This window comes from Oenanthe melanoleuca, chromosome 1 (genome assembly GCF_029582105.1).
Source record: "Oenanthe melanoleuca isolate GR-GAL-2019-014 chromosome 1, OMel1.0, whole genome shotgun sequence".
Classification (NCBI taxonomy): domain Eukaryota; kingdom Metazoa; phylum Chordata; class Aves; order Passeriformes; family Muscicapidae; genus Oenanthe; species Oenanthe melanoleuca.
In genome coordinates, this window is record NC_079333.1 from 36,813,997 (window position 1) to 36,834,127 (window position 20,131).

Below are 20,131 nucleotides of genomic sequence, written 5' to 3' on the forward strand. Positions count from 1 at the left end.
ATTACGTCTATGACCATAATGCCTTCCTTGTGTTGACCTAGCAAAATTACAACAGTTAGTACTGACTCCCTTCAAAATAGTGTTTTCAGCCAGAAGGGAAATTGCAATTTTAGAGGAAGATGCCAGAGGACAGATTATTCTCAGACCTTTAGAATTATTTCATTTTCAGTTCCATTTCACAGTTTTTCTGTGGCACATTTTACATTTTATTTTGTCATGGCACACAGTACACTTACACCCTTGGCCATCAGAAATACAGCAGTTGCTATTGCCATGTGTGCTGCCTCTGTAGGTCGTGGAAGCATCTCCAGGGACAGGTCAAGCACTGGAACAGGCTTCCTAGAGAGGCAGTCAATGTCCTTAGCCTGTTAGTGCTTAAAGAGGCATTTGGACAAGTCCCTTAATAAAATGCTTTAACGTTTTGTGAGCTTTGAATTGGTCAGGCAGTGGGATGAGATAATCATTGTAGCCTCCGATCCTATCCCTATCCCTATCCCTATCCCTATCCCTATCCCTATCCCTATCCCTATCCCTATCCCTATCCCTATCCCTATCCCTATCCCTATCCCTATCCCTATCCCTATCCGTGTTAGAAAATACCAAATTTCCCTCTGACATGGAATGTCCCTTGTTGACTTAGAGGGAGATTCAGAGCTGTGGATATGGGACACATGAAATATTATGGAGGGGAGCACCAGGGAGAGGGCTGGAATGTGTTCCTAGGGATCACTGCCTAGCAGAATTAGGGTTTAGGGGTGAAGGATGAGCAGTGCTCTGCCTCTTTTGTTGGCTTCCAGCCATGTCCCCTGTGCTGCCAGGGGAATCCTGACAGGACACTGCCCACGGGGTGCATCCTGGGCACGGGGTCATTGTTGTGGGATGTAAGAAGGGAAGGAACAGCATGGGGAACAAGACTTCCTGGACAGCAGAGCTAATGGCCACCTCTCTCTCCCTGCCCAGCCGAGGAGACCCTCTGCACCCTGCGGCCAGCCAGCTTCCGCCGTGTGCCAGAGGCGGAGATGCGAGGGGCGGAGGAGGTGGCAGCCGGCACCGTCCTGCAGCGCCTGATCCAGGAGCGGCTGCGCTATGGCAGCCCCAGCGAGAACATGAACCTGCTGGCCATACAGCACCAGGCGACGGGCAGCGCCGGCCCCTCCAACAGCACTGCCAGCACCCTCTCCTCCGCAGAAAACCTTGCTCCCGAAGACCTGCCAATGGTCCAGCCGTCAGGGCGGCAGGAACCACAGGGGCAGGAGCACCAGGGGGACGGTGCTGCCATGGAGAAGCAGCCCCGGGCCCCGCAGCCCCCGCACGGCACCGAGGAGCTCCCCACCTACGAGGAGGCCAAGGCCCAGTCCCAGTTTTTCCGCGGCCAGCCCGCGCCGCCGGCCACCGCCGCCACGCCGGGATTTTATGGCTCCTCTGGCCAGAAGTCCAGGACGGAGGGGAGGCCGACGGTGAACCGGGCCAACAGCGGGCAGGCGCATAAGGATGAGGCGCTGAAGGAGCTGAAGCAGGGCCACGTCCGCTCGCTGAGCGAGAGGATCATGCAGCTCTCGCTGGAGAGGAACGGGGCCAAGCAGCACCCCCCAGCCCCAGCAGGTGGGAAGGGATTCAAGGCAGCCCCACAAGCCAGCAAGGCCACGGACCCACGGGGCCCGCCTCCCGAGTACCCCTACAAAGGCAAGGCGGCAGCCCCAGGCAGCAAGGCCCAGGAGCACGGGCTCTTCTACGGCGAGCAGCCATCACAAGATGTCCTCAAGGCCGCCTACGCCGCCCCGCAGCCCGCCCGGGTAGAGATGGCCCTCGTCCGCTACCAGCCCCCCCCAGAGTACGGGGTCAGCAGGTAATGGCCACTGCGGCGGGGCTGCAGGGTGGCCTGGTCCTGCCCAGGAGCAGCCGTGTCTGTGGCCTTGGGCCTCGTGTACACATGGCCAGAGTGTGTAACATCCTGTGGACGGGATGGCAGCCCCACCTGCGTCTCCCAGAGGTCTCTATAAAGCTTATATTCCACTTATGTGCTGCTTAAATCTTCCCACAGGGCTCATGTGGGGCTTTCACGGTACTGGGCCCCTCATGCCAGGCCTCCCTGTGAGCACAGGTTTATTCCAAGTGCATTAAAAATAATCCAGTGTTTGCTGGCTGTGTGCTGATCCCTGTGAGTGGTGCAGGTCCTGCCTTCAGAGGCAAGGTGGTGTTAAAGGCTCCTTTGCCTTGCTGTGCCTAAATGCGAGTGTTTCTCTGTGTCATCCCTGTCTCTTTGATCTTTCAGACAGTTATTTTGTTGGGTTTGGAAGTCTGAAGTCCTTTGGTGTGTATGTGGGCAGTTTCCATTTTGCTAGCTGCCTCATTGGGTCTTTACTGATTCCAGAACCCCCAAGGGTTTTGTTGGCATCACCTTAAGTTGCACACAATTATTTTACCACAGCATAGGCACAAAGAAAAGGTGGCACAAATGACCTGGCTCTTTCTGTCCAAAATGTGTAAGGCATGAAATGCTCTGCTCTTCCATGTTTGCAGAAAGGATGGGGTTTGTGTCGAGACAGGTAGAAACTCAAAGTGTAGTTTCAGTGACGGGTAAGCTGGCTGTGACAAGCAGCAGGCCTGCACTGAGTCTTTCTACAGCTGCACGTATGGCCATTTTGTGGAGTTGATGCAATTTTTTCAGAGCAAGAGGGTATTTTTAAGACCTCAGCAAAAATGCCTCTTTATGCAAAGAAAGACCTATGTGGATGTGAAGGCAGCTGGGGCCATGCTTTCCTGCAGTTATTTGTGGTGATAACAAACATCTCCAGCACTGAGCAGATTTATCCCCACAGAAAAGGAGCTGGTTTGGGTATTTTTATCACTCTTGTAAATGCTGGTTCAATAGCCACAGAGTGTTCTGAGTCTCTGCAAGTGAGCGGAGCTGGGTGTTGCATGCACTGCTTCACCTATCTGGAAACGTCAGAGGGGTCAAGTGGAGGAAAACCCTTTGGGGCCACTTCCAGAGCTTTTCCCAGTTGATCAGGAAGGGTAATGCTGAGAAACCCCCTTGATTCAGTGCAGATTTCCATGCCAGTCCTCAGCAAAGGCTAGATCACCTCAGAAGCTGTGGGGAGAAATCCACTGGCTCGTGATGGTGGTCACTGCTTGTTCCTGGCAAGGCAGCATCCTTTAACCCCAAATCACACTGAAGGGGGGATGTTTGCTACCCCTGTGTGCTGTTTTTTTTGCATGATGCTGGAGAAACTTCCATCAGGTGAGGTGGCACCAGGGGGAGGGATATGCAGCAAAGGACTGGCAGCATGACAGAGCTGAGCTGCCAAGTTTTGCACACTTACTTAAAAATCTTCAGTGGTATTTTTCTTGCAACTCAGCAAGGGCCTTAATACTTCTCAGTCTGCACATATCCCTGCTGTCTCTGCCAACAAGCTTGTACAGATGTAGGTTATGGGGTTGGCATGGCTGGGGGTTATTTCACCAAATCTAGGCTTGCTCTAAGGTGTCTCTTGAGCTTTATTTAAGGCCGTTCTGAATCCTGATGTACAGGTGGTTATATTCAGGTCATTCTTGGCTCCCTTCACATGGTGCCTTGATTTTTGGGGAGTTTCCTGTCCGTAATGGGGGAAATATCTGGCTGTGTTCAGACAGTGAGCCTCTGGGTCTCAACAAAGTGGTGGTCTTCATCCTCATCTCAGGCTTCTCTATATTTTTTATCACAGAGATGTCAACCTTTCACTTTCCTTTAGCGCACTGAAATATTCATTACCTGGGCTTTTTCTCTGTTACTGTGAACTGCTGTCACTGAAAACCAGGAAATAAACTCAGTTTATTCTGTGCTTATCCCAGTTTACAACTGGTCCCATGGTCTGTAGGATCCCTGTATAGTCCTGTCACCCAGGAGGATTTGGTTGACAAAAGCAATTAGGAGGTGACTGTAGTCCCTGTGTGCTTATTTATCACTTGTCATTTCTCTATCTGCAGCGGCTGTGCTCCAGTGCATCCTTGCATGCGTCTTGGGCTGCATGACAGGATGGGCTTGCTCACATCTTGGATGGTTAATTTCATGGAGTGGTCTCTGCACCCAGTATTTCAGTCTTTGGAGAGGAAAAAGGCAGGTTACCTGTTCAGGGTTGTCAGCCCTGTCTTTACTAGAGGGTTTGTCTGGGCAGCAGTCACTGTCTGAGCCCTGCTGGAGGAGTGGGGTGTAGGGGTGGGGGCTGTGTTACACTCCTGGGTTATTCCCAAGCACAAACTTTCCTGTGACTCTGCACTTGCTCACTGCTTGTCTCCTTACCTGGGCACTGGGGAGGCTCATTGCCAGGTGTCTGGCTGGGATGGAGGACCTTGAGAGAAGAGGTTGAGATAGTGGACTACCTGGTTTCATAGGGTTAATGGTAGGAGTAGGGTTTGGAGAGGCTGGTTTTTCTGTTGGAGGAACAGATGAGGTGAGGAAGTTCATCTTTCATCTCATCAGGAGTGTCTTGGAAAGATGCTGATGGGTACAGAACTTTGCTCATGGTCAGACAGGAATCTCACATTCTGGAGTGTGGGAGACCCCAGCATATCCTTCTCTCCATCTTGGTCATGTCAGTTCCCCAGCCCATCCATCCTGGCATCCTCTGGACAGGGACCATGCAAAAGGCTTCAGTGTTCCAGAAAAGAGGAGAAACAGAGAGTGCATCGATCCAGAAAAAGCACTCACCAGGGATGGAAAAGACCTAAAGAGTCACTGAGCCCCCCTTTCCCCACAGTCCTTCTTTGACAAGGGAAGTGTGGCTGGAAATGGACCAATGCTGGCAGGGAGCTGTTGAAGGATAATGGAATAACTGTAGCTGCTGCTTAACTTCCTTTTTTGGTTTGACTTTTTCTTTTGCACGTGACTGGTTTTAAAGGAAACACTGCCTTTATAATCATCAGGGTGCAATCTTGAAATTTATTGTAAATGTCAGGGTAATTGGTATTGTACTGAAGAACTCCAAGAGTCATATGATGTAGGAGTAGTTTCAGCATTTATATAAACTAGATTTAGTGACTTCTGTTTTATGGATATCACAGTTGCAGAACAGAGCTTGAACCTTGAAGCTTAAAGGACAAAACAACCAGAAGGCAATAAAAATGAACCAATTTTTTCCTTTTAAAATACCAGTATTTTTTAGCCAGTTGCTTGATTCTTGGGGCCCTGACTCACAACTTCTGAATGCTTTAAGTTGGCCAAGTATAATAATCTTTAGAAAACGTTTCCTTTCCTAGATGTGCAGCTATTCCTGAATGGTGTCTTTGGTAACTTTCCTTAGGTGCAGGTTCAGAAAGTCACAGTTTGTTAGGTAAAAGGGCTTGGAACTAATCTAATTTAGTTTTTTGCACAATGCCGTGAATTAATTCCAGTTTGTGAAACATTCAGTCCTGGTGAGTATAACAGTCTCCATCTGGAGAATCCATCATGGCTTTTACAGCCTTGTTCCACTAGCTAATTGCCATCTCTGGCATAGATCCCCATTTTAGTTTCAGCCTGTATTTTCTGGTTACCAGGGATTTTGCAAAATCTTTGTCAGATACAGTGAGGAGACCTCTGCTATCAGTCCTTTAATACGTTTAACAGATGGAGTCTGCAGCCCTGTACTTATTTCTCTATTTCAAAAATCCATTTTTTTCACTGTGGGAAGCCAACCTGATCACTGGTTTAGTACCAGCTGAACCAGCAGCTAATCAGATGTAGTAACACCTCTGATTTGACTCAGTGTTCCTTGTTTACAGAGCTCATTAACACCTGCAGTTGGCACCTTGGGATCTCCCTGTACAGCTCCTTATCCAGTCAGCCATGTGAGGGTTGTCACAGCCCAGGATAGTATTTTCCACCCTTGTACTTTAGCTTGCTGTATTTATTCCTGGATGGATGAACTTGGGCCAGCTCAAGTTGGTATTGTTTCTTCATGTCCTGCTTAAGCAGTGATCTAGACCACTCGGTGCAATGAATCTTCATTGATCCCAGTGGCTCTTGTCAGATCCTGGTGTCTTTTATTCAGAATGATTTCTTTCTCTGCACTATTAATAAAAATGTGTATAGTACAAATGAAACCTTGAACTGGAAACTCTGCTTCTTACTGAGGGGAATAAATTTGTTGCACGTGCAGAAGACAATCATGCAGGCACCTTTTCATTCTGATTTAATCCATGAGTATTGAAAGTCAGCATGCAGAATCAATGAAAAGAATAAATCTAGGCTGTTTTTAAATACATCCCATTTTTTATGTGCCTCACAAAATTCCACCCTGCCAGGATGTAGAAGTCTATAATTAACTGCCAAAATAGTCTGCTGCTTCTCCAGTTATTTGTGTATTGTGTATTTATTCCCCCCACACATATTACTGCTGTTTTCAGACAACTTGTTGATATTTACTGATTCAACCATGCTGGTGGCTGCTGACAGGACACAAGGAGCTCATTTTCTTTCCTGAGGCAGCCCAGGCAGGTGGGTTTGCTGGCAGTGTGGACAAGCTGAAGGATGTTACACCCAAACTGACTTGTCCTGGCTTTTCTCTGCAGGGATAGCCCTAGTATGAGTGTGGGTTGGAGGCTGTGCTTCCATCTGACGTGAATGCTGGCAGCTCTCCAGAGGAGCTTTGCTTTGTATCCTCTCCTTCTGGTCTAATATGCTTTACATTAAAATAAACGAAAGAGACATGAAGCTGTTTCCACAGCTTGATGTGATGCTTTGTCATTTCCCCTTACCCTTTTGTTATTATCCCAGCTGGTTCCTCTAGAAGTGCTGAGGTTGAGGAAGGCACCTTTTCCTTATGCTGAGAATCTCTTCTGAGTGTGGATCTCTGTTAGGAAATACAATATCCTGTCCCTGTGCTAACTGCTGAGGATATGTTTAATACAGCATATGTCTTTTTAGATTATGATTTTGCCTTGCAAAATCTTTACGTAATCATGCCAAAGAAGCTGAGCCAAGTCTTTCCAGAGCTAACAAATGTCACCAACAAAATAGTGAATTCAAGAGATGCAAGTCCAAGTCTGCAGAATGTTTTTTGAAACAAATTTTGAAACTTCTGTTTATGAGGTACTGCAACTATTGCTGATTCCATAAGACAGAGAATACCGTGAGGGCCGTGTCTGGGCTTTGGCAAATGTTCTTCTGTTTCTTTCTGTATCACCATTTAGTGATGGATCTATAATTGTGTTTCCTTGCACCATGACCATCAGCCTGGGCTTGCTGGCTTTCCCAGGATCCTGTTTTTTTCCCCTGCCCAGTCATAATACTGTTTCTTCCATGTTATTCACAGTGAGACAGAATAGTGTTTGAAGTCTGCTTTGTGACTGCAGAAATCATAATGAAACCTGGTCTGAGGTTAGTATCCAGACAATGAAGGCTCCCAGTCAATGGGCAGGAATAAGCACATTTCACACACTTTCTTACTCTCTTTGTGAGGTTAAAGCTGAAGGCAACTTCAAAGAACTGCACCTCAGAAATGCCTTATTCTCATCGATGACTCAGCCAGAGCATCCATAGAAGATGCATGAAGTTTGAGATAAAGTTCTTTGGGAGAGTCTTTGAAAGAGAAATAGGCCAGTCTGCCCTAGAGGCAAAGGAAGGCAGAGCATTCAGAGAAAGATGAGCTAAATAGGTTAGAGGAGGGCGTTTTAATTATGAATGTAAATGCCATGGTGTGTTGGAAACAAAGTCCTTCCTACACCAGCCCCTTTCCATCCCTAGGCAGAGGAGAACTTCACTCTACCTGTAGCAAAGCTGAGGTGGAATTTCCTTTCCAGAACATTTACAGGCATTTTCATTTTATTACTAATACTGTACTACTTTATCCAACAACAGCTCTTTTGTATTTGTGATTTCCTGGTCATCAACAGCAAGTGGATTCTATCATTAATTTTCCTTTCCAGGTTTCTTATTCCTACATAAAGTTACAAATTCTCCCCAGATTTCTCTGTTTTGGTAATTCTTGCTCCCAGGTGATCCAGTATAAGGGGAGTATTAAGACCATTCTTAAATCTGGGGGCTTGGGACAGCCCCAATATCTTGAGGGATTTCTTATTAAAGTGAGGTCTCTTGTTAAGTATTTTGCTGAAGACATTGTATTGCAAGCTATAGGTAGTAAGCTATTAAATATGTATCACAAGCTATATCTGTGAAAAGAAAGAGAGTGCTTGGTGACCTCAGCACAGCAGCCCTTGAAAGCCTCATTGCCTGCTGGTGCTCTTTATTCAAAAAGCTTCTTTCCTTAATTTTTTTTCTCTTCTTCATTCTTTAAAATACATTGCAGAAGCTTATGGGGGCCTTACTTCCACAATAATGTCAACAATGAAAAAGTGTTTTTAACAGAAATGTAGCTGAAATGTTGCAGAGATAGTCAAAATGCATAATGTTCCACTGTCGCATGCTTTTAAGAAGGATGATTTTCTACTAGAATGTGTTTGGCTGAAAGATTTTAACCTGCTCTAATGCAGAGTAAGATCAACATTTAAAATACAGTAGAAGCTTTGTGAGAATGTCATTCTTTGTTAAGCCCAAAGGACCTCAGGATAATCCTGATTGCTGCGTTTCTTTGGAGCTTTACATGAGAATTTGGATAGGAACTAAGCTGATGTTATAACATTCCTATTTTTGCAAATGCTGTTCTGTTAATGTGAATTGCTGTGGGGTTTTTTATTGCATATGTACTCAGAGATTTTGCAGTTGAATAAGTCAGAACTAAATTGGGACAGATTGAGCAAGTAAAAAGAAAGTTAGAAATATTAATTTTGTTGAACAGCTGTGCTTCAAGAGGTGTAAAGTCAGTTGTACCTGTTCAGTTTCCAAGCTGGAAAACACTGGAGAATCTCTACTGTGGCTATGGCTGCTGAGACTTTGGTGGTTGGCAGCTGCTATAGGGTGTAAATCTTTAGTAGCTCAAAAAGTCATTTGCAGTTCAACAAAATAGAGATCTCTGTGGTTTTTTCTTCCTCTGTATTGTAAAGCTAGACAGACTATAAAGTGACAAGAAAATTAAATTGATGAAAGGCTAAGATTTCCCTTAATACAGTGTCAAAAGTTCATGCAAGGGTCTAAAGGGTGTATCTATGGACAAAGATTGCTGTGCTTCATAATGAAAAAGAAAAATTGCTGCATCTCCACTGGTTCAGATTCAGAGATCAATTTAATTCTATTGCTCGATACCATTCCCATAAAGAAGTGAGAAAATCTGTACCTGCAGCAAGTCTTCCAAATTTTCTACTTGTTATTAAGTTTCTTTGTAGGAGTGTAACTGTATCCAGACAGGGCTTTTACTTGCATAAAACTGATGACACATTTATTTTTTTTTTGGTAAATATGAGCAAGCTCACATTTAATTAATTGCTTTAATTGGTAAAACATGTAATTGGTAAAATTAATTGGTAAAACATGTGAGCACAGACTGGCTGTCAGCAGCATTAAGGAGGTGTTGCATGCTTGTCTGAGTTCACATTCACTTGTGGAGCATCCTTTGCACTGTGAGTGACATCCCTCACTCATGATGTTGTTTATTGTTCAGATTTTTGAGCAAAAGAATATTCAAGTCCCATGATGGGTATCAGGTCCCTTGCCAGGTTTGCACACTGGAGCACCAGAAGGAAAGAGGGACTGTGGGGATGGTTCCCCACTGTGCCCATGATCAGAGGGCTGGAGCACCCCTTCTGTGAAGAGAGAATGAGAGTTGGAACTGTTCAGCCTGGAGAAGAGATCTTACTGCAGCCTTCTTGTTCTTAAAGGGGGCTTATAAGAAAGCTGGAGCAGGACATTCTACCAAGGCCTGTAGAGATGGGACAAAAGGAAATAGCTTTGAACTGGAAGAGGGTAGATTTAGATTAGATATAAGGAAGAAATTTCTTATGCTGAAAGTGGTGAGGCACTGCAACAGGTTGCCCAGAGAATTCTGGATGCTCTGTCATGGGAAGTGTTCAAGACCAGGTTGGTTGGGGCCCTGAGAAGCCTCATTTAAAGGAAGGTGTCTGAGCCTGTGGTGGTTTGGACTAGGTGGTTTTTAAAGATCACTTCCTACCCAAACCATTCTATGATTCTTTGAATTCCTGTGCATTTTGTTGTGAAGTGCCACATAGCGCCTCCCTGGCTTCCTGTCTTTTGGAAAGTTTTATCCTCGTTCAGTAGACATTTAGCTCCTTAGTTATTAGTCTGTACTTCTGCCAGAGAATTAATATGCCTGGGACTCAGAGCAAACTCTTCTGTCCCTGGGAACTGCCCAGGGGGAATGGGCCCTCTCCTGTGCTCTTGAGCTGCCTCCATGGGTGTTTAATATACAGGAGAGACGCAGCCTTAGAGCATGTCTATGCTAGGCAGGTAAAAGCCATCTCTGACTGAGCTGAGCACAGCTTTCCTCAGTGCTGGCTGCATGGAGTTCTGCTAGGGTCTTCTTCACAGGGACACTGGTGTGTACTTCTGACCAGGTTAGCAGGGTGCTTGTGTTCAGTGTTTCCTCCATTTCAGTACGTTTCTGTGCCAGAATGGATGCACTGGGCAAAGCTGGGATGCGATTGTGGGACTGACTGTGTGTGTGCTGTGTCTGAGGGCCTGTAGAGCCTGATTTGCTTTCACTCTAGTTTGGACAGAAGATTAAGGCTGAATTGCTGGCTTGCTTTGCTGTCGTGTGGCTTGGCAGGGACAACTTTGTTAGAGCAGTGCTGTTCATTTTCTAGGGCAGAATTTTAAAATTGCCTTCATTTTTCAGCTTTGTTATACTTCAGTTGAAGGAAGTGGCGGGTTAGTGTCAGTAGAATTAGGCCAACACTGAAGGCTTTTGAAAAGCCTGTTTTGAGAAGCTGTGTAGGTGCTGAAGACAACAGTAACCATAATTACTATGTATTTATATAACACAAAATTGTCTTGTCTAAGAAAAAGCATTTATGGATCTTTGAGGCCCAGTGAGGTACATACGTCTGTTCATTATGTCTTATGCCTTGTGTAGGGTACAGCAATAAAGGTAATGGTATCAACAGCAAGCCTAATAGCTTGTAGTTATGTTAAAATACAAATCCCAGAAGGTGCTTGATTGCAGACTTAGGTGAGGTCCAGCAGCCAGCTTATTTTCCAGCCAAACTGTGCCCTGACGCTGAGGTACTACATGGTCTGGGTTGAGTCTCTTTAACAAGATCAGTGTAGAAATTTCAGAACTTTGGCATCAGGGCTGAGGAGTAGCTCAGCCTGTGCACTCTGAGGTTTTGGCTGGGGCTGCTGCCCCTGGCTGAGGCTTCAAGGGCTGCCTGTGCAAGGGATGGAGAGATGGAGATGGGTCGGGTGAGGGACTCTGATCCCACCTGGCTTACCCTCACTGCTGAGACATCCCCCTGGATTATCTTCCAGCCATCGCAAATTATGATTCAGGTGTATTAAAGAGCTGCCTGCTGACAGCAAGCCTAGCTCACAAGCAGATCTGCTACCGGCTCACTTCTTACTCTTCCCTGATATGAGTCTGGTGAGTGATAGATGCCCTTAATCGGGGAGTGACACAATGAGGTCTCCCACTGGAAGACGGCTTTCATGGCTCACTGTAATTGAACGGGGCTGTGCCTCCAGCAGTTCTGCAGCAGCACTTCCCTTTTCCACTTGCTAAAGCCACTCGGAGATGCTGCTTTGTTCACATCACTTCCTCTTGCCTTCCCACTCAGCTGGTCCACTGGTCTTGCTCTGGGTAGGGAGCGGTGTTTGAAGGGTAGGTAATGCATATCTTGTGTTTTCTTCAGGCCTGCAGGCTTATGCTTCTCAGCCATGGCATTTGTGGGAAGGGGAGGCAGGGAGAGGATGGCTGCTTCTGAAGTATTAGCTGCACACCTAGGCAAAAATAGTGGTTTTGAGTCAGTGCTTCCTTTATCTGTTCACACCAGATGTGTACATCACTGTCAAGAGCAGGCAAGGAGACAGTTTACCCGGTCTTTGCTGCGACTGTTGGTATTTAGGAGTTGTGACTGTCCAGTTATGACACTATTCATAAACCACACAGTCATGAGGTGAAAGCTCCGTACGCATTTCGAGGGCATGCGGCTCTAACCCTTGGCCCGTGTGTGCTTTCCCACAGCCGACAATGCCAGCCGCCCTTCCCGCCGCCGCCGGCCCAGCAGCACAGCCCCATGTCCTCGCAGGCCACTGCTGGCCCTCTGCTGCCAGGCTCCTTGCCCCCACTGCCAGCCCCTGCAGCTGCCCAGACCCCGACGCTGCCGGGCCAGCAGCTGACCCCCGACGCCTTCGCCATCGTGGAGCGGGCGCAGCAGATGGTGGAGATGCTCTCCGAGGAGAACCACGTGCTGCGGCAGGAGCTGGAGGGCTACTACGAGAAGGCAGACAAGCTGCAGAAGGTAGGTGTGGAGATTGGGATGGGCCCTGCCCAGGATAACCATCTTGGTGCTTCTGCCCTTGGGCAGCTGTTCTTCATAGTTGTGTCACTGAAGTGGAGATGCACCACTGGCCATCTCTAACCACTGCCTCCATGGTGGTCTGATGGAAGGGTGAAACAGGGCAGCCCATCAGATATCTCTCAACTGGATATTTTCCCCTTCCATCCTTCCACGCTGGTCTCACTGGAGCTTTCCCTGGAAGTCTTCCATGGGCAGTATGTTCCTGATGCAGCAGGGTCCTGCACTGTCTGCACAGAGGTTAGAGATGCAGGTGAGAACCATATGAAGAGCATGTTCTCATCTGTCCCAAGCAGTCTTTAAGCTTGTGTGATGCTCTATAGTTTTTGCAAGTGTAACAGCCACCAATGGGGTGGTCCATTGTTTGGAAATGGATTAACTGAGTTGTCTTAGAGGCTTTCAGTTACTGCTCCTTTAGTTTCTAAGAACTGATGTTGGACATCCATTTGAATGTGTTGGTTCTAAAAGAACTGCCCCTTATCTGAAAGAACCGTTTGGTCAAGATTTTGCTCAAAACCCATTTTTCTGAGAGATCCTGCATGCTCTTTCTTTTCTATAAGCATGCAGGTTTTTTCAGTGGAGAACGATAATGTCTTGCACACTGCCTAGGGTGAGAAGATGAGTTGTATCAAATGAAGTACAAGTTGCTTAGAACTGAGGCTCACTAAAGGCAAATCAGAGATGCTCCCCGGATCTGCTGGCTTTGGGTACCAAGGGCTCGGTCAAAATAACTTATTTAGGACCCTGCACTACTATTTAATTTATGTCTTCCCATCACTTATACACAAATGAGCTTAACTGCAGGTCTTTTCTCTCTGAATTTAGGAGTCTATATAGGAGCTCAGTTTTTTAGTATGCTGTGCAGATCAGGGTGTTCTTGGAGACACCTTTTACAGAAGAAGCAGCAGCTCTGAGAGATCATGTCTCAGCCTCAGCTTTGGGAGAAATTTGTGACAATCTGTTCAAAGAGATCGGAAAAAAGACCTGGTGTTTTGTAGCTGCTGTCTTTTCTGCCTCCTTCTCTACAACAAGATAAGTTGAGTTTCTTCACAGAATTTCCTAAGCGTAGTTAAAAAATTTTTGCAGCAACCTGAACTATTCGCCAAGAAATCTGCAAAAACTTTAATACTGACTTCCCTGTGGCCTTTGTGGGCAAAAAGAAATATTCCAGCTATTAATTTTACAAAAGCTGCGTTGTTCAGTAAAAGGTATTTAAGTGTAATGCCCTATAAATATTCTGGTTTCTTTCACTCTTGGAAATGGCTCTCTCTTTATCTTGGATGCCCTGCAAGTCTATTGCATCAGACACGAACAGAAAGGTATTCAAGCATGGGCTGAAGTCTCACTTCAGCCAATAAAGTGTGGACTTGAGTCTCATTGACTTTGGGGGAATGTAAGCGGAGTGTTAAAGTGAAACACACACTCAAGTGCATTCTTTCTTCAGGAAACCAAATCTCTAACACATGGTATCCCTCCCATGCTGCTTTTGCTGTGTTTGAACACAAGGTCAGGGCAGGTCTTCCTCGGTTCCCACAAACATTGCCTCTGAAAATGTGACTCAGTTAAATTGCGTACTTTGGATGTGAAAACTCTTCCCTCTTGTTGCGAGTGGAAAGGTCAGGAAGGAGTACTTCTTGTTTGTGGGTAACAATTTTATTCTGGGTAGCACCACCTTCCCATTACTTTTATTTGTTACAGAGTAGGAGAAGATAGAGAAAGTCGGCCTGGGCATTTGTACAAACATATCTGTTCTGAGGGTTGTCACATTCTCAGTTGTGTATGAACAGACTTTTTTGTAGAGAGGTACAAGGTGGTGATGAATCCCTCTGCTGTTTGATGAGTTGCCTCATTTTCTTACCTAAAAAGAGTTGGAAGAGGAATTGTGTGCATTTAATTTTGAGCTTTTTGCGTGATTTTCCCTTTTCCAAATGGTGTTGCCTTGCTGAAATTGAGTTGCTAGGCTGGGCTGGCTCTTCCCCATGCCACATGTGTGGGTTGTTTAAGTGGGTTGGCTCCTGGAGCTACAAGGCAGAGAAAAGGCTGAATTGTTTTTTTTCCTTCTCCATGGAAGAAGGAGAAGGAAATCCCAGAGCTGTTGAGAAATGCCAACACAATTTATGGCTGTTCTTCTGCTCTGCTTTAATTTTGTTCAGTGCTGATGGAGCACTTGCTACACCAAGTTTTGCCTCCAGGGCTGAAGGCTGTGTGGTGACGTGTTTTTGGGAAATACCAGCATACAGAGGGCCAAGCAGAGTCCTTGTAACCAGCAGCATTGGGCTAGATCGTTAAGCTGTGGAAACCCACTTTTGTGCTGGCAAATCTACTTTGCTGTGGTAGGAGCTCTCTGGAGAAAGCATCTTCTTCTGCAGACAGACAGTGGCTTACCAACTCCCTGAACAATTCAGAGTGAGCCAAATTGAAGTATCTTGCTAAGAGCATTGTTCAAATGCCTCTAAAGCACTGACAGGCTAGGGGCGTCAACCATTTCTCTAGGAAACCTCCTCCAGGGTTTGACTACCCACTCAGTAAAGAAACACCTTCTCATGGCTAGTCTGACTCTCCCCACTTGTTTCAGCTTTTGTGCTTGTGGACAAGCTGGAAGCAGAAATTGGGGAAGGCAATCTGCTTTCCCCATCGTGGCTGTGCCAGGCTTTCTGTGGTGCGTGGTTTGGAGTTGCTGCCTGCCCATGGACTGTATCTTGACAGAGTGGCTCCAGCACTGTGGGAAGTGCAGATCCAGGCTGCTGGATCCTGGCTGCAAGTTCCTACACACCCAGTGGGGTGACAGCTCCAGTGTCCCTGGTGCTTTCATTCTGCAAGTGCTGCAGCTGGAAAATCATTCCTGAAGCTTACTGAGAGGTACCTAACTCTTCAGCAAGTGGAGGTGAGCTTGCACCCTGGCCTGAAAAATCATGAATCTGTCCCACCCATGACTCAGGAGGCCAAAAAAGCACCAGATTTAGAAAGGTATGTGGGAGGCTGTGTATGTTTTTGTTTTTCCAGCCTGTGCACATTATCAAGCCTTTCTCCACAAACACAGGGGCCAGGCATGCAGGAACAGGTTCCCACATCAGCGTTGATCATCTCTGCAGCAATGATTTTACCAAAGCTGTATCACTTAACATGACATCATCTTATTAAAAGGATTGAGCTGAACAGCAAAACTGTACCCAGGACTATTCTTCTGTCAGTCTTTTGGGCTCAGGTCTTAAGATGATGTTCACCACTAAGGGATTCCTCTGCATACCCTTCCTGCAGTTCACCAGATTTCAAGGAGATGAAGTTAAGAAAACTGGGAAAACCCAAAACAATTGGTTCTGTCTGTTATAGTTTCTCTTGTATAAAGCAGTCTTCAGTCAAGGATGGAAAGGAATGGATCATAGTAGTTTAAAAGCGACATGAGACCAGAGCTGAGCCTAAAATATTTTTGGTGGCATTCAGAGCTCAGAGATAAGTACTGGATCAGGGACCTCTTGAATAATATATGTTGCCTCCTACACTCTCTAGGAGAGAATACAGCTGACACAAGTATACCATTTATTGTTTTTTTTCTTCTCTTGGTTGGCATTAAAGCAGACACCTTGGTCATAGACCAAAGGCAAACAAGCAGTTCCATCGAGTCTAGCCCACCTCAAGCTTTTTTGGGAGCTGCCAATGGGGTGTCCTGGAATGTTGTGACATGGTGAGCTGTCCCACAGGGTGTTTACAGGGGTCCCCACTGCAGGAGCCACCAGCATTGCCCAGGAGATTGGTCATGGCAGAGTTGGTGACTGGTGTGACACTGGACATGAGCATTGCCCTGACCCCCGCATTGCTTGACACATTGGAATGTGCTGGGCAAACACTGGGATGGGACACATTCCTGCAGGGCTTTAACAGGAACTCTCTCTCCTTTCAGTTTGAAATTGAGATTCAAAGGATTTCAGAAGCTTATGAGGGTTTGGTCAAGACCACCACTAAGAGGGAGTCCCTGGACAAAGCGATGAGAAACAAACTGGAAGGAGAAATTAGGAGGCTTCATGACTTCAACAGGGATCTCCGTGGTACGTTACAGTTGCTTGTGGTTTTTTTCCCCTTTGCTTGGCCTGGTGTTTCACTTACAAGCTCCAGAGCAGCAGGCTTTAGAGAAGTGGCTTCATACAATATTTAGCAACACATCATGAGAAATATGGCTCTGCTTATTGGCATTAGACAAATCTGCTGTCAACCCCCTGGTGGCAAAAAAACCTTCTGGCAAAGTGTAAGAATTAGCTCCAGATGGTGCCTTTGTTTTGAGCATTTGAAAATATGGATTTGACAACAAGGCCACTAATCACAGTATCCTGTCCACTCCTGAAGAGCTGAAGAGCAAATTGTAATGTAGAACATGCTGTGTTACCCATAAAACCCCAAGATCACTGCCTTCACGACCAATAGCAAGTATCAAAGGGTATCTCTTTTTAAGAAGCTTAAAATTGAGGGTGTATCCTTTTGAGAAAGGAAATGGAGGATATGTTGGGTAACTATTGTCCATCCAGGTTCCTGATGGGGGTGCTTTGATGCTCACTGCACATTCAGTGAGGTGCCTTCTGCAAGCTGACTTACGATTTTTGCAGTGGTGCAAGGTGGATCACATGGTCTATTTGAAGGGGGGAGTTTCTGAAGGCAGGACCTTACCAGGGGAAGCTGTCCTTGGCTGCAGAAAATGCCTTCTGTCCCAGGGCATCCCCAGGGAGTGGTGTTATTGGGCTGGGGGCTGCCTTTCCCCAGGATGTTTTGCTGCACCAGAGGCAGCTCTTCATTACAGGAAAGCAGCCATCTCCTTGCAAAGTTGGGTAATTCAGATTGCATATGTCTTATACATTTTGAGCAGTGTGAGAGATGATTGCCTGGGCATGTCAGCTGTGAATGGCAGAGGCTTTTCCCCCAGTTTCTGTGAATCTGAATAACAGCTTCATGGAAGAGGTCAAAGGCCTCATCTTTTATGTATGTGTCAGCCTCCATTTTAATATCCTCCTTCAGAGAGTCTATTTATACTGCTCTGCTGGCAAGCACCTTATTTTCTTGGTTGGCCTACAATTTTATATACATATATTTATGCTTGAAGTATTTCCTGTTTTTTGCAGAGCGACTGGAGACAGCCAATAGGCAGCTGGCCAGCAGAGACTTTGATGGGCACGAGGATAAGGCAACAGAGGGCCTTTATGCCACTCAGAGTGAGTACTGTGCTTATCTGTTTGACAGATGCAGAGAGATATATATGCATATATACATGCACACATATATACATGGTGGAGTGAAGGTGAATATTTTGTTTTTAATTGTTGTCCTGCTTGTGGCTTGATTTTACTCAGCTAATTCATCACATACTCTTGTTTAAGCTGCAGACTGGATTGTTTAGGGTAGGGTTATTTCTCTCTGAGCACCAGAACCAAGCAGTGGGAGTTAATGGTAACACAACTTAGCTTATTTTTGATAAATATTTATCTGAAATTGTGAAGTGTTTCTTGCAGAGATAACCTCTAGGGATGCATGGTTTTTAGGGAGGCCAGATTCTTCTCTTGGCTGGGAAAAGCTCAGAGTGGGCTCTGCTGACTAGTTTTCAGTGCCATGGTTTGACTAAAAGCAGAAAGAGCAGAGCTCAACCATGCTTTTTGCAAAGGACTGAAATGACAGAGATTTTGCAGCTTCTGTTGCTATGGAAGCATCCATTCACAGTACATTGTAGGCTCTCATAATGACTGGCCATAGTGCTGCTGATCTCCTTGCCGTGCACTGCTGTGTGTGTGACCATCTGACCTGAGCAGCTGGATGCTGTGTGGCAGTGTGTGGCTTCTTTTGTATCTAAGCATCTTCAGCATGCTTCCAGAGGGGTTTGGCCACCTGGAAGCTGTGCAATATATAGTGAGCTTAAATCCCAGTGAAGCTCATTGCTGTGTACAGCTCATCCTCCTATTTTATCACACCAAGAGCTTCCTTGGAAGATGAGCTGTAACTGAAGTGGAGAGCTATCTACCTCCATTAGCATTGCAGAGTTTGGCACTATTCAACATGCCTCACCACCAGCCCTGTAATGTCCAGCAGCTGCTCCAAATGCTGGAGAGACTTCTCCTGGCTCCCACCAGTAGCAATGATGCCAGCATGTCTGATTATTTGGTACATGTGTGCAGAAACCAGAAAAGAATCCTGTGATCTTTTCCATGATGTGTTAGCTTTGCCACATTAGCAAATGGCTTAAAGGTGTGCAGGTACTGCTGCAAATCCAACAGGATGATCTCTTAAGGAAATGGCATTGCTGGATGAATCTTGTCATCCTCAGGAAGAGTTCAAATGGGATAAGCTGCTCAGTGGAAATTGGAGACTGGATCTGCTCTCTTCATGTAGAGACAGCCTGGCAGTGTTTCTATATGCTATTAGCTACAAGGAGGAGTTAAATCTCCAGGATGCACTCAATTTGAGTAGTTCTTTTCCAGTACATAAACATGCTCTGAGCTTCTACTGATAAACATCTAGCAGTGAAACTTTGTGCTGTGCACTCAGCATATTGCTGCAATCAATTCACAGCTTACAAACAAATATAGCTTTTTGGATCCTATCACATAAGAAGGTCTGGATGCTTGGAGTGTCTCCTGGCTAGGCCAGAGAGCTAAATGTTACTCATGCAATGCAGAGTGCTTCCAAGAATAGAAAAACGGGCACATGTAAAGCAGGTCCTCTTCAGTCATGTTCTTTGGGTTGCTGGGACATGCACAGTACTGACCTTGATATCAGGGTGTCTGCCTGAAACACTCAGAGTCCATAAAAGGTTCTGCTTGGAAGTCCTCTGTTGCTGACTGCATTTATCCACTGATTTTTGTGTGTTTCTGAGTCTTCCACAGGGTCAGGCTGTGACTGGGGTTCAGTTATACCTCACAGCTGACCTGGGGTTTTTGGAAACACAGTTTGTATATTTCTCTTATCTTTTAATGGGGTGCACAGGCAGAAAACTGAGAAGAAGGAAACTGAGTTTTAGCTGCTTTATATACACTGAGATTGAAATAGTCACTTTTAGAAGAAGAGAAAAAAGTTTGTTGTGAAAGTGATATTTTGTTTTTTTCCTAAGAGTAGCAGGTTATTAAGTAAATGCAGGTTAGTAAATGCAAATCTTTATTTTCATTAGGAAAGCAAAAGCGGATTTCTAGTCCCTATGTTTGTGGAAGTCAGCTGGGAAATATGACACAAGTTATATAAGAAGACTCCAACATCACCAGTTTCCTAAAAGTTGTCATTTTTAAGCTACTCTGGTGATGAGCTGAAGAAATAAAGTTAAGATTCTTGAGTTTGGTAATACTGCATACCAATTTTTCTATGGTAAAACTCCAGTAATGGGAGAAACTCCCTGAAAAAGAAATCTGGCAAGGCAGGATGTTCAAGGATCATTTCTCAGTTACTCACAGAGCTTTCCATTAGCAGTGCAACAGTGCAGAGCAGTCATGCACTCTGAGATGGAGACTGTTGGTGACAAAAAAAATCTTATTCTTTGCAATAATAGACAAAGCCAGGCCACATGCCTCAAAGTATTGAGTGCTAGGAATTTGTGCCTAGGAGAAATGCTACTGTTCTTTCAGGGGCTGGAAAATGCTCACACTGTATTAGTTTCAAGATTATTATGTGATGTTTTGTCAGGGAAAAGGGCTTTTTTAAGGAAAGCCATGAAGAAGCAACTGATGAAGGCATATGGGCCCATCCAGGCAAGAGAAGAGACAGGAGGAGGCTAAGGGATGCTGTGAAA

At 45.7% G+C, this 20,131-nt stretch overlaps 1 protein-coding gene across 1 annotated transcript in view; it reads left to right on the plus strand.

The window, feature by feature from the left end:
- The window catches only part of AMOTL1 (angiomotin like 1), a 52,775-nt gene that overhangs the window by 12,433 nt on the left and 20,211 nt on the right, over positions 1-20,131 (plus strand). Inside the window, exons 3-6 of the mRNA XM_056498527.1 lie at positions 961-1,846; positions 12,048-12,324; positions 16,280-16,424; positions 17,487-17,576. Of these exons, the coding sequence (XP_056354502.1) occupies positions 961-1,846; positions 12,048-12,324; positions 16,280-16,424; positions 17,487-17,576 (1,398 nt within the window). The remainder of the gene's footprint in view (positions 1-960; positions 1,847-12,047; positions 12,325-16,279; positions 16,425-17,486; positions 17,577-20,131) is intronic.